The sequence below is a fragment of the Citrus clementina genome, unplaced genomic scaffold, assembly GCF_000493195.1.
Source record: "Citrus clementina cultivar Clemenules unplaced genomic scaffold, Citrus_clementina_v1.0 scaffold_4, whole genome shotgun sequence".
In the NCBI taxonomy this organism is placed as follows: Eukaryota; Viridiplantae; Streptophyta; class Magnoliopsida; order Sapindales; family Rutaceae; genus Citrus; species Citrus x clementina.
The window spans coordinates 7,358,311-7,371,647 of NW_006262274.1; the positions used below are offsets into that span (position 1 = coordinate 7,358,311).

Below are 13,337 nucleotides of genomic sequence, written 5' to 3' on the forward strand. Positions count from 1 at the left end.
ATTTAGATTATAAGAGAATATTTATTCATATCTTTTAAACCACAGTAAACAGACTCTAAGTTATGACTCTACAATTTAGCCATTCATAATTTATTGTGAATAAAACCCACTCCATCTACATTTCTATTCTTAAAGTATTACTAAAAGGATCTTCAAATAAGATTTTACATTTCATATGAATAGTCACGTCAACAAAAAGATTTTTTTAAAAGCTACTCAAATGAAAATTTTCAAATAAAAAATCCTTCTCTCTATATATTGAATAAAGAGAATTATTATCTCATTTAAAAAATCTTATTTAGAGTCTTTTGGAGCTTCTAATTTAGTATTAAATTATTTATGTCTTATTATTCTTGAATAGATAGAAGTTTTTATAATTGCTATTATTTTGGAGGAAAAAGTTTGATTGAAATAATATAAAATTTTAATTTTTTTTAAAAAGTCTTTAGAGAGAGAATTTATTTTTTTACTCTTCTATTTATTACGTAGGTAAATAAATAAGTATTTTTTCACTGTTCTTGAATTTGTCTATTTCAATTCGTCCCGATAAGATATACTGGATCAGCCTTGCCTAGTAATACTAATACCTAGCTCAATCCAGTTTTACTTCTAGCTAAAAACATTCCCATGAAGTTCATTGCTTAATCAATTGTATGGCCTTAAACTTCTCTTACTTGGACATATGAGAAGTTGAGCAACTGGCAATTAAACTCAAATTGAATTATACATGCAGCAAGAAAATTTTTTAATCACTCTCCAATTTGGCCATGTAATTGAGTTTCATTCTTTGATGAGAGCCTCTTAATATATAAGCCTATTAATATGAAATTGATCTGGCATAAATTATGTGAAACGAAGGAATGATTCAAGAAAAACTTGTGTATTTTTTTGAAAAGAAGCGATTGAATCATAAACTTTGGATAAATTATTTTTGTACAAATTGATATAAGATAACTACACTTGTTAAAGTAAATTATGCGGACATAGAAATATTTTTATCTAACCAATGCAGCAATGTCTCACTAATTTTGTATAAAGGTTGTGGCTCTATTAATGTAGTTTTAAAAAAGGTTTGTTCAAGAAAAGTGAACGTTTGTTTAAGAAAAGTGAATAAGGTTATTTATATAATTAAAATAAGTGTCCATAAAAATAGTCTACATAACAACTAATAAAAGAGATAGCATACGCTCACATCTAACTGAATCACACTCAATTTAATTAATATTCATATCTCATTTAATATTTAATTGATATCTAATAAAGAGTAATCATAAACATCTCATTATCTAAGTCTCTATTTAAATTTTAATTAATATATATTTATTAAATAATTTTACAAACTATAAAATCAGATCCTGAATGGATCGTAATGGTAGTAGCCACGATAAGAACCCACGTTAATTGATGTCAGATATGTCTTGTAAGACAAGACAAATCCCAAAAAAGGGGTTTCATCTAAAGTACAAAAATCAAGGAATTTATTTCTGCTTTTTGCATGATTTGCCTTTTAATATTCCTTCGGCAATAAAATAATGAGTAAGGGTCCGCCTGAGTTAGTCAGCCTTGAAATTTCATCTAGTCCGTATACTTTATGTTATTTATATTTTATTTATAAATATTATAAATTTTTTTAATTTTAAAATTTTGTTTAATTAAATTACTTAAACTGAAGAAATCGTAGTTAGTATGAGCTGTATTACAATTTATTTGTTTATTTTGTTTTAGAATTAAAATCATAATGAGTTAAATTGTAAACCAATTTTTATGAAATCCTTAATTAATTTTTATCATAATAATTATTTTGTATTTTGATTATTATTATTGTTATTATTACTCAAAAATTAATTATTAATAATAATTATCATTAATTATTATTATTAACAATTTAATAAAAATTTATTATTAAATTGTTAATAGATTAATTAATTATAATGCTTTTTATTCTTGTTATTAATAATAACAGTAATCTATTTAAAAAATATAATTATATTTATGATTATAATAAATAATAATTATAATTATAATTCATTTAATAATTATTATATTTTTTAATTAAATAAAGGTTAATTTGAGAATTTAAAATTATGGGGGTGAATTCATATTCTAGGGTTTCAATAAAATAAAATTGAGTATAAGGGGTTAAATAAATTTTTATAATTTAAAAATTTTATAATATTTATAAATAAAATATAAATAATATAGAGAATAAGGGGTTATATAAAATTTTAAAGGCTGACCGTAAATGTAACTTAGGCGGACCCGTAAGTAACAATAAACTAAGGTAGTGTTTACTTTCTGTAGTGGGAGTGTGAAGTGTGGATTCCTCCCACTCCAGTATTTAATTACCTTAAAAAAAGGAGGAGTGAGAGTGGGAATCCGTGGGTCCCACCCAATTTTGGAGTGGGGAGTGGGATTCCCACTCCCATGGGGAGAGGTGGGAGTGGGAATCCACTCCCCCCTCTTCCCATTTTATCCTTATAAAAATAAAATAAATAAATAATATTTAATAAAATAAATAATATCATATTTATTAAAAATAATAATTATATCATATTTATTTTATTAAATTTAATAAAATAAAAATAAATAAATATTATATTTAAATTAATAATATTAAACATTAATTTTAATAAATATTAATTATTTATTTAATAATAATAAATATTTTATTCTAAAAAAATATTAATTTTGTACTATATTATCAATAATAATATTTCATTTGTGTTGCTATTATTAATAATTTTTATTCACATAATTTAAATTAAAATTAATAAAAAATTATGATTTACATAATTAAGAATATTAGTAATTATTATTAATTTATAAATATAATAAAATATTTATTTTATTTTCTAAATATATTTTTTATTAATTTTTTAATTACAAATTATAATTCTGTACATAAGGATAAAATTATAATTTAAAATAATTTACTCCCAATCTAAGACAAAGTAAACAAATAATTAGGATTCTGATTGACAATCCATACTTTTATTTAGTCTAAGTAAACATCCTACTCTCACTCTCACTCCACACTCTTAATCCAAAGATTCTCACTCTTCAAAATTCTCACTCCAATCCAAAAAGTAAACGCAGCATAAATGCATTACGCGGACGTAGACGGTGCATGGGAATTAAACAAGGAAGATGCCTTCGTGTTTCTTGCAATAAAATTCCATAATCAAAAGTTGTTTCTATTTGCCATTTCGCCATATCTTTTGTCTGAAAGCCAAATGCTAAATCATCAATAATAACACATATATTTAATGTGTGGGTCCCTTCGTAAACAATCTGCCCTTCTTCGTAAGGCCTTTGTTTATTTTCTTTAATTAGTTTCGGATTTTTTCTGGCTTCGATTTTGATATGTTAAGGTGGTGTCGACAAACATTAGGTTCATTGGACTGCATTTATTACTACTTATATTATAATATTTTCTAATGTAGTGTTGAAAGAAAAATAATGCATTTGTTCAAGTCCGGCTCTCGTATAAAGTCACCACTTTACCTAGTATTTTATCTCTTATGAGCTGACTCGGTGTGAACGGGGGATTAGTCTGAGTTGTGGTACGAGCTTAAAAGTGTCTTTCACAGTTGGGGTCCACTCAAGACCACCTCGTGATTCAGACCAATAATAATAATAATGCATCTTCCTCATTATTTCTTAGAGCCTGAGATGGAAGGAATGTATACATATATCATAACAATATTAACCAACTCAAAAAAAATAAAATTGTCAGAATTTAGAACTGGAGATTCTACTTCTGTATAATATTTTTCTTTTACTGCATTTACTTTTAAGTCGCAATGCATATTAAAGGACTCAAACCCACGATCTAAAAAATAAATAAATAAATAAAGCGTTCATGATTTAGCTAAATAGTATATAATTTACTAATTAATAAATACTAATCTTATATATTTGTAAGCTGTAAACTATATATTTTAAAGTATATACACCATCAGATGGTTAAATTTTATTAATTGTATGACCTATCTTATGGTGCCAGGTTAAGAATTTAGTAAAATGAGCTAGATATACATGTGCACTGACTACTTTTGTTTTTGTTTTTGTTTTGTTGTTTCGATTGGACGGCATATTTGTGTAGCACTTTTGGCATACAACTAGCATGTGAAAAGTATGAAATCTTCCTTTAATCTAATCTTCACCATCTTTACACTTCCGTCACTTTCACTTAATATATTCATTCAGAAAGTGCTTTATGCTCTTTATTCAGTCAAAAGCTAATTGAGATTAACATACAAAGTGTAGCTTATGTTTTAAGCTCTCTGTTGTGTTATTATAATTAATATTTTGACTCCTCCCCAAAGATGACTATTATTATTATTTTTTTTTTTGATCATGAGATATTCTGGGGATGACCCCAACTATGAGAGGCACATTTAAGCTCGTACTACAATCCAGACTAGAAGTCCCCACTCGAACCGAGAGGCACAGGTTCTCCCAACAAAGGCGACTTTCCTGTGACTCGAACTGGGGAGCAAACCCAGTCAAGCCACTTAAGGGGACTCTATTGCCAGTGGAGCCAACACTTTGTTGGTCCAAAGATGACTATTATTAATTATATATGTTTAAGAACGCTATGTTAATGCAGTCTTTAACACCTCACCCAGCATCTATTAATTCAATCAATTTCAAGTATATTATATTATTAATACAGAGACACACATAAACCTATTAACATAAATAAGTGGGTGACCATAACGAATAATTGTCAAATAAAAGTCGCTAATTATTAAATATTTTAGTTGTTGCGAGTGTTGATGTTTCATGAAAAAAAAAAAAAAAAGAAGTAATTTTAAACATACTTTAAAAGAATATAAAATGAAGCCGATTGTTTTTGACGACTTGAAAAACAAAAACTTAAATTACTGTTGATCGATTCCTAACTAATTAGAATAATTTATTTTATGAAGACACATGTTAATCAACGTACAGGAATCATCTATTATATTTACTATGTGTTTTTGTCGTGCATATAGTGTTTTCTTGACTATTATTGACACATGGGAAGTTTATTTATTACATGTAAGTTTATATGTATATGAAATTTCTCCAAACTTGTCTCTTACAATAGCCAGCTAGCTAGCTCGCTAGAGTCCACATTTACCACCTTCTCATTTTGGCTTATTAGAATTAATATTAAAATTCACTAAGGGACCTGTTGATGTACACGTACAATGTGCTATATACATATTTTGCTTTTAAAGAGTGTGAACAAGTTGATAGATTAAATTGGGAGGATGAATTTTACTCCCATTATATTGAAACAAATTTCAAGAAGGAAGCTTGTGAATAAAACAATTCCGATGTCAAGGACCACGCAATAAAAACAGTAATCGAGGACCCACTTCCACTTATATATGGAGGATCACCCATTTGAGATGAATTTAGCATTGAAGCTATCACAAACGTAATGCTTTATATAGTATAGTGTGTGTGTGTGTGTACACATATCCACTTATTAAGATAAGATAAGGCTTGGGATTACAAATAGGTTATTAATTAATTGGGTTGAAAATATTCTCCCCAATTATTTAACTCAGATTTAAGTTCTATTTTAATTTAATTATTTAAAAAATAAGAAAATTATTGGTATACATGTCCACCAAAAGATATGATTCAACACACAACATGACTGAGATTTGTGATGATGAGTTAAGTTATACAAGTTAATAAAGAATTAATTCTACAAAGCTTGTCTTGTGGGGAGGAAATTCGCGTGCCGTTAGCCTACATAATTGAAGAAAAAAAAAAAAAAAACAGAGTGATATGGAGGTAAAGTATGGACTAAATTAATAATTATTTAAAAGATTATGTTAAATTAATATATAAAATTTGATAAAGAGATAGACAGTTTCAAAAAACTAGTACATTTATTTATGTAGTATTGAAAAAAATACAAAGTCATTTGAAAAATCTAAATGTCTGCATTCTCTTTATTTATTTATTTGCATTCTCTTTAATTGTTTTTCTCTCAATTTAAATTCCATAAATAATATACATTGTATAAATTATTGTCCCAAACAACTTTAAAAAAATATTTTGCTCCGTCTTAAACTTTAATGTAAAATTGGAAATATTTTCTGAAACATAGATATAATTATTACTATGCGAAGACAAGTTCCTTAAGACAAGATTTAGAAAGATTATAACTTATGACAATATATATTTTATTCTTATTTATAATTGGTCCAAATTAGGATCAGACTTTTATATGACTAAATGAAACATATTTTTCATATATGGAACATATTTTTCAGAAAGATTTTAATGTATGTGTGTGTGTGTGTGTATAATATACATCATAATATTTTTGGATCTTGTATGCTTGGATTAGACGTTAGATCGATTTATTTCATGCATTTGTGATCATATATATACTCGATGAGAGAGCGTTCTATACGCCCATATATGAGGTGTATATCTATATAAAGTTAAGGATAGTAATAGGGTAGGCTTGACCAAAATCAATAAAATTTTGATCCTAATAGGTCGATCTAAATGGATTTAGAATAAATATATATGTGAATAAAAGATAAGATTGAGAAAAATCTAGATCTCACTCAAGACAATTCAAGCCTTGTTTGGTATTGTTGACGGGCAATTGTAACTTAAAAGATATATCAGTAAAGATTTTAGTAAATACTAACTGGTATAGTTTAGAAGGTGAGTTAATTTTATTTAACACTTATATGATAAAAAATCTATAATATATTTATTATTTTTGTAAAAATTATTATTTAAAGACTATATTTACTATACATTATCAATTTTTATTTTTTAGTTACATTTTTTTAAGACACCACTATTTTATTCTACGTAGTCTCTATTTCATATATTCTACCTCTTATTTCTATATAGTATTCAACATCTCGTAATTTGTAAGTATTAAATATGTTTTGATGTACTTTTTCGTGAAAATTTTTCTCTTCTTTTTTAATGAAATTTAGAATTTAATAGATATGATCATTTTTTTGTCTTGTAATCTTAATTTTTTTTATTTTCTCAGTATAATAATAAAATAAATATACTAATTAGAATATAAAAATAATTAACTTATTATGAGTCTCAATCTCGTTTGTTTTATGAATCTGGACATAGGATAAAAAACATAGACCCATAATAAATCCATGATAGATATGAATCTCTATTATTGATTTTTTATCATGGGTCTGGATCTAAATATAAAATTGGGGCTCCGCCTCAAACTTGCCCCATTTCTATATCCACATGCTTTGTATACAAATATACACAAACTATGATTTTGTTGATCAATACGTACATACAACTAATGTTGGCTTTTAATTCCCAACCATTGATTTTTAACTACCCATCTCTTTCTTTCTTTCAAAGCCAAGAATAGGCTCTATGAAAAAATAATAAATAATGGGATCACCAATAGATATAAGTTTTGTTTTGTTGCAGCTCAAAGCAGATTACATATTATTTTTAAATTTTACACTGAAACTCGAACCCATTCTCACATATCTGATAATCTGAATAAAGAAAAAGAGTTGCTAGTGGGTGGTTCTCAAGTGGGTGGAAATTAAGGTATATAGTCAAATTCACGTTGGCAGTGAATTGTGAATTACTTCATAAGTGCATTATTTAATTTCTCAAAATGTATAACACAATATTAATTGCTCATTCAATGTAATTAATACACTTAAATTTCGAATTCTAGAAAAAGGATCTTGGGATCCTATGCAGTCTATGTAAATGTCTTTTGTCTCGAAACCAAATTGACTTCTTCGCGGAGGACAGGTCAGAGGCTGACAAAATTTTCCAAGCAATCTTGTTGTCAGTAAGCTCTCAGAGGGCAACTAACTAGTAAAGTTTTGGTGCAAATAATACAGTAAACCAATAGTAAATGAATAACATATTGGTTTTCTTCTTTCATGTTCTAGTAGATAGACTTATCGAAAGAGACAAATCATCCCCCCCATTGAATATTAAAGCCTATGACATCGCACATTGCCTCATTTTGTACCCATTATTAATTAATGGTACGCACGTAGTAGATGCACACAACTCTATCTGTCATTTTCCGCGTGAAGAAATAAATTAAGAAAAGGAAAAATCAACTTTATCAATCCCAATTTTAAAGCCGTGTCAATCACTCAAACTAAACATGTCAATGGGTAATATTGAACAACTGATCTAACAAACAACTAATTAAACAATAAAGAAAATGAAGATCACAATCTTCTTCATACCAAACACGATTTTCACACATAACCAGATTATTAATCTTTCAAATCTCACTGACCCAGACGAGATAATAACAATTAAAACTCAAAAAAATCATAAAAATTGGTACAAATTTCAGATCCATTTGTTGTCTGAATTACATTGCATCTTTTAACTAATTTGTACGTGTAATAATATTACGAACAGCTAGATACACAAATCATCAAATTCATCAAGACCCTTTTTGATCATCATAATAACAAACCAGATCACATGAAATTGTGTATACAAATATATGCTTTTTCATTTACATATATGATGAATGAGCAGTGCAGCTTCTCTTGAAATTGGATTGGAAAAATTCTTCAACTTCATCCCGGTGCAGGATCTCAAAGAACTGAAAGTCATCAACAGCCAGCAGCTGCCGCTTTCTTTTGCATGAAACAGTACTGCTTCGTGTCTTAGGTTTCTTTGGCGCTTTAGGACAGCACAAAATCTCAGGAATCTTGTGTTCCTCTGATGTTGGTGTCTTGCATAATTCAGTTTCAGTACCCTCTTTTTGAATTATGACACCAGCAGCTTCTTCTTCTTGTTGTTGTTGTGTCAGGATCTTGAGTGGGGATGATTTGAACATTTTTGGTAAATCTTGGCAGAGTTGTAGATCTGTGGACATGGTAAATTTAAAAAAAAACAATAAAAGAGAAAAAGAAAAAACAAATTGTTGCTGAGAGCCAGAGATATAAGAATATATTATAAGAAGAAGCTAGCTTAGCCATCAGTATTTATATTGGAAAAAGGGAAGCTGGCGTGTGAAAGAAGGTGAGAGAAAGGGGGTGAGAATTGAGATTGAAAGGGGGGCGTTGGATTCTTTTATTCTTGCACAAGTCTATTACCATTACTATGCTATCAGCTTTGGGAAAATGAGTTGGGAGTTTTGGGAAGTTATTCAAAAAGGTTAAAATTGAGTTATGTGGAAAGTGGGAATAATATCAGATAGCTTTTTGTGGTAGCAACTTTTCCATTTAAGCACTTGCTGAGTTGGTATAGAGTAAAGACTTTTGATAATTAGCTCATAAAATTTGATAAATAGAAGCTATACCATTTACTCTTTACCACATGTATATCGGTATATGAATAGTATTAGAATTATCTAAAGTATTAATGTGACAATGAGTAACTGATAAACGAGCAATATTCTTCAAATATCCCAAGATTTTTCTAAAGTTAGTTAACCTGGAAAAGGACAAATATTCATAATTACCTGGGGTAAAGATTAATTCTGATAGCTGGAAAGATTTTCTTCTTGTAAATTAATTAAAATAATTGCTTTACCAAATGCTTTTATGTAATTGTACAAATTACATAATGCCTTTAGTAATTTTGAGATTTTTTTTTATAACCTCTCTAGATTAATGTTAGGATTCAGTATTGATTTGAGTTGTCCTATCACCATTATCTTCTTCTAAAAGATTTCTGTCATCACTGTACATTAAAACAATGTAAAATTAATTTAAATTTTATTATTATATCCAATGACACAACTTTCAGAAAAGATCAGTATAAAGATCAGATCATAATTGAACCTAAATGTAACCAGTAAAATATTGTAAATTTTGACAGCTGATACTAAAACTTTATTATATATGTTCTAGGTTTTCAAGCGTAAAAAGATAACCCAGTATTATATTTATAAACCACATTCTTCCTCGAACACCAACTGTTTATTTTTTGTCTATATATGAATAAACGATCAAAGAATTTATGGATCAGAACAAAAAAAAAGATGTATATATGTATTATTATAGAAAAAAACAAATTGAAAATGAATAATTAATATAGAAAGAATGAATAATATCACCATTCATCTAACAAAGGGTGTCACAACAACTGTAGAGCTAAGTAGCTGGGCAGCGTGGCTGGTATCATTTGTCTTGTGGCTTGAGAGAATTCTATGTTGGTCTTTTGTTTTTTAATTCTCTTTTACAGCCTCCATGGAATCTTCCCAACACATGGTTTAATTGTCTGGATGCTATCATGCATGTCTATGCATTTCTTGCACAGGGAATGTACTGTTCTTGCAGATCATAAGGCTAAGGTCCTGATTCCACTCTAGGTCTTCTTTCTAAGGATGCTATTGGACTCTCTTGTTATCAGTTTGCTTGAGGAAATTAATGATAGCTTTCCATAACTTTTCTTTTTTTTCCCCCTTAATTTACCGGCTAAGGCTCGTTATGATTCCTTTGATGGGATGTAAGCCATTAAGTATCTCTCTAACATCAAGTTCATTCATAAATGAAAAATATAACTAAAAACCATTGATCAAACAAAATTCAGCATACTAAATTACTGATCATTAAAAGTTTCATCAGATCCAACAAGCAGACAATTGAAAGAAACCTAGCTAGCTATAGCTAGCTCAGCCGTAGTAGTAATTAAATATACATATGAACGTGTAATAACACTTCTGATTTACATACAAAGATTATTCATGAGTCATGAATTATAAACCTTACAAATAGAGATCATTCAAAAGAAAGAACAATAAAGAGGAAAAGAAAAAAAAAACAAGGGAAAGTTGTAGCTATGAGCTTGTATTAGAGTGTTCTTCATGTACACTTGCATCTCTTCACGATCATGGCGGATTTTCCAGCAAGTGACTCGAAACTGGATTTAAAGAACGCATCAACCTCCTCTTTGTTAACGATCTGATGATGAGAGACCTGATGATTAATCTCGCCAAACAACTTTCTCTTGCATGCAATTCCCTTCCTCTTAATCACCGGCTTCCGCGGCGCCGGTGGTGGGGTTAAGGTTATGGGAATCTTGTTCTCGTCTTCCGTTGGAGTGTGAAGATCCAGTTCATCGTTAATATTACTCAGTAAGATTATGGCCGCGGTGGCGGCAGTATTATTATTACTAACCTTCATGGTGATCTCTTCTTGTGCTTCTTCTTCTTTTTCTTCAATGTTAACTACTGACGGCTTGATCTTTGGTGAATCATTGCTGATGATGATCAGTGGTTGCGGCTGATGATCAATATCACTGGACATGGCTAGCTAGCTCTAGCTGCTAATTATTTAAAGAAATTGAAATTTGTTTGTTTGACTTCTTGTTGGTTGTGTTAAAAGATAAGAGAGACATATGATGAGGGGTGAAGATGAGGAGTCTGTGTAATTTGTGTTTATTTATAAATAGGAGAAAATGGGGAAAGGCGTACGCAAGAGGGAAGGCAAAAGAGATTGAAGGTTAAAGTGAAGTTGTTGGATTCTTTTATTATTTTTATTATTTTCTGTTTGTCCGTAAACATCAAAGGAAAATGACGTAGTCTTGGTGAAACGATAATAACCTCCCACACTCTCTCTCTCTCTCTCACTATATATATATATAAAATTTTCAATCCTGTATTTTAAAATACGAGAAAGTTTAGAAAAACTTTAAAACCTTGGCTTACAATTTTAAAGTATTATGAAATTAATACTTTCTCTGTTGAAAATTGATTAAAAAAAAAAAGAGTTGAAAAGTCAATTTCGAAGATATCATTTGAATTCAATTTGGAGATAGTCGAGAAGTTTGATAAGCAATTGGAAGTGGTCAAAACTATTGAAATGGTGGTTATTAAATGTTGAAAAATTGGCTTGATTTTAGGCAAAATCTTGCCTATAAAAGGAAGCTCTCATTTAAGAGCTTGGTATCCTAAATCCCAGAGAAAGAATCCAAGTTTTGGTGAGAAATTAAGAGAGAGAAATATTCTTAAGCATGTAGTTATATTGAAGGAGCATTTGACTCCTCAATATGGGTATTACGGGTTTACTTCGTTAAGGGATATTTCTCAGGATTATGTATTTGAGGCTTGGGTGAGAGAAAATTATTTCTGAGAGTGGTTGTAATAATTTTCCACATAGTGATTATTTTTCTCTGGTTGTCTCTCGACAACGGCCGTGGGTTTTCTCCGGATTTGGAGTTTTCCACGTAAATCTTGTGTTGTGTGATTGGTGTATTCTCCATTTAATTTTTCTATTAATTTGTTGCTTGATAAATTGCTTGGAGTGATCTTGGGAGGAAGCTCAATTTCCTAACATTCTCGAACTTTTCTGCACTTGAAAATTCTTAATTGGAAAAAAAATATATATATATATATATACACATGTGTGTGTATATATATAAATTTTCCAATATAAGATTTTAAAGTATAGGATCAGGCTATGGTGCAACTGTGGTACCGTACCACAGTTGTATCCAGCCGTTGGATACACTTAAATTGGTGGGATCCACTGGCATCCAACGACTGGATGTAACTGTGGCATGGTACCATAATTGCACCTAAGGTTTCCCCTAAAGTATAAGAAAATACAGAAAAACTTTAAAACCGTAGGATTTTAAAGTGTTAATTTTATAATGCTTTAAAATCATGCGGTTTTAAAATTTTCTCAAACTTTCTCACACTTTAAAATTTCAAGGTAGGGAATATATATATATATTCGTTCTCTAATGGAGGTGCTATCATTTTCTTTAATGTGAATTGTATGATAATTTAACCCTTTAAATTTTTGTTTTCTTTTGGCTTTTAACTTGAAGTTTCTTGATGGGTGTTAAGGATATCTTTGATTTAGCTGAGCTTTAAAGGAAATTACTGTAAGTAATTCTACATGCGTGCTCTATAATATTTGAAGAATTGTGTTCAATAAGCAAGAGGAGAGCAACATCACACATGGCCAGCTCTCATGAAGAGAGCTGTGCAGTCTCATGATAAGGATTAAGGAGAGCGATGTTACGCACTAGAACAGCCCTCAGTATTTGAAACTTATAATTTTGTCCTCCCATAGCTCTCTTCAGAGAGAGTGACATCGCCTACTTAAACAGCCCTCAATATTTGAAACTTACGGTCTTGTGGATGAACTATAAAGGACTGTCATATTTACAAAATAAATTGAGAGATCATTTATAAACCAAATACAATATATATATTAATCTTTTAAAAATCTTGAGTACTCTTGGGCTGCATCTATTGCGGTAGGTTATTGATTCATGCACATTTTGGCTAATCATGAAAAAATAAATACACATAAAATTTTCAAATGTATATAAGAACTAATTTTAAGGCTGGCATAAACTAATTATAAGATGAC

The 13,337-nt window shown here is 29.2% G+C and overlaps 1 protein-coding gene across 1 annotated transcript; it reads right to left on the bottom strand.

The window, feature by feature from the left end:
• Positions 1-10,570: 10,570 nt before the first annotated feature.
• LOC18043455 lies at positions 10,571-11,442 on the bottom strand. Its single transcript, XM_006436492.2, has one exon. It carries the CDS (start codon positions 11,259-11,261, stop codon positions 10,818-10,820), a length of 444 nt encoding a protein of 147 aa, XP_006436555.1. The 5' UTR covers positions 11,262-11,442; the 3' UTR covers positions 10,571-10,817.
• Positions 11,443-13,337: the final 1,895 nt, after the last annotated feature.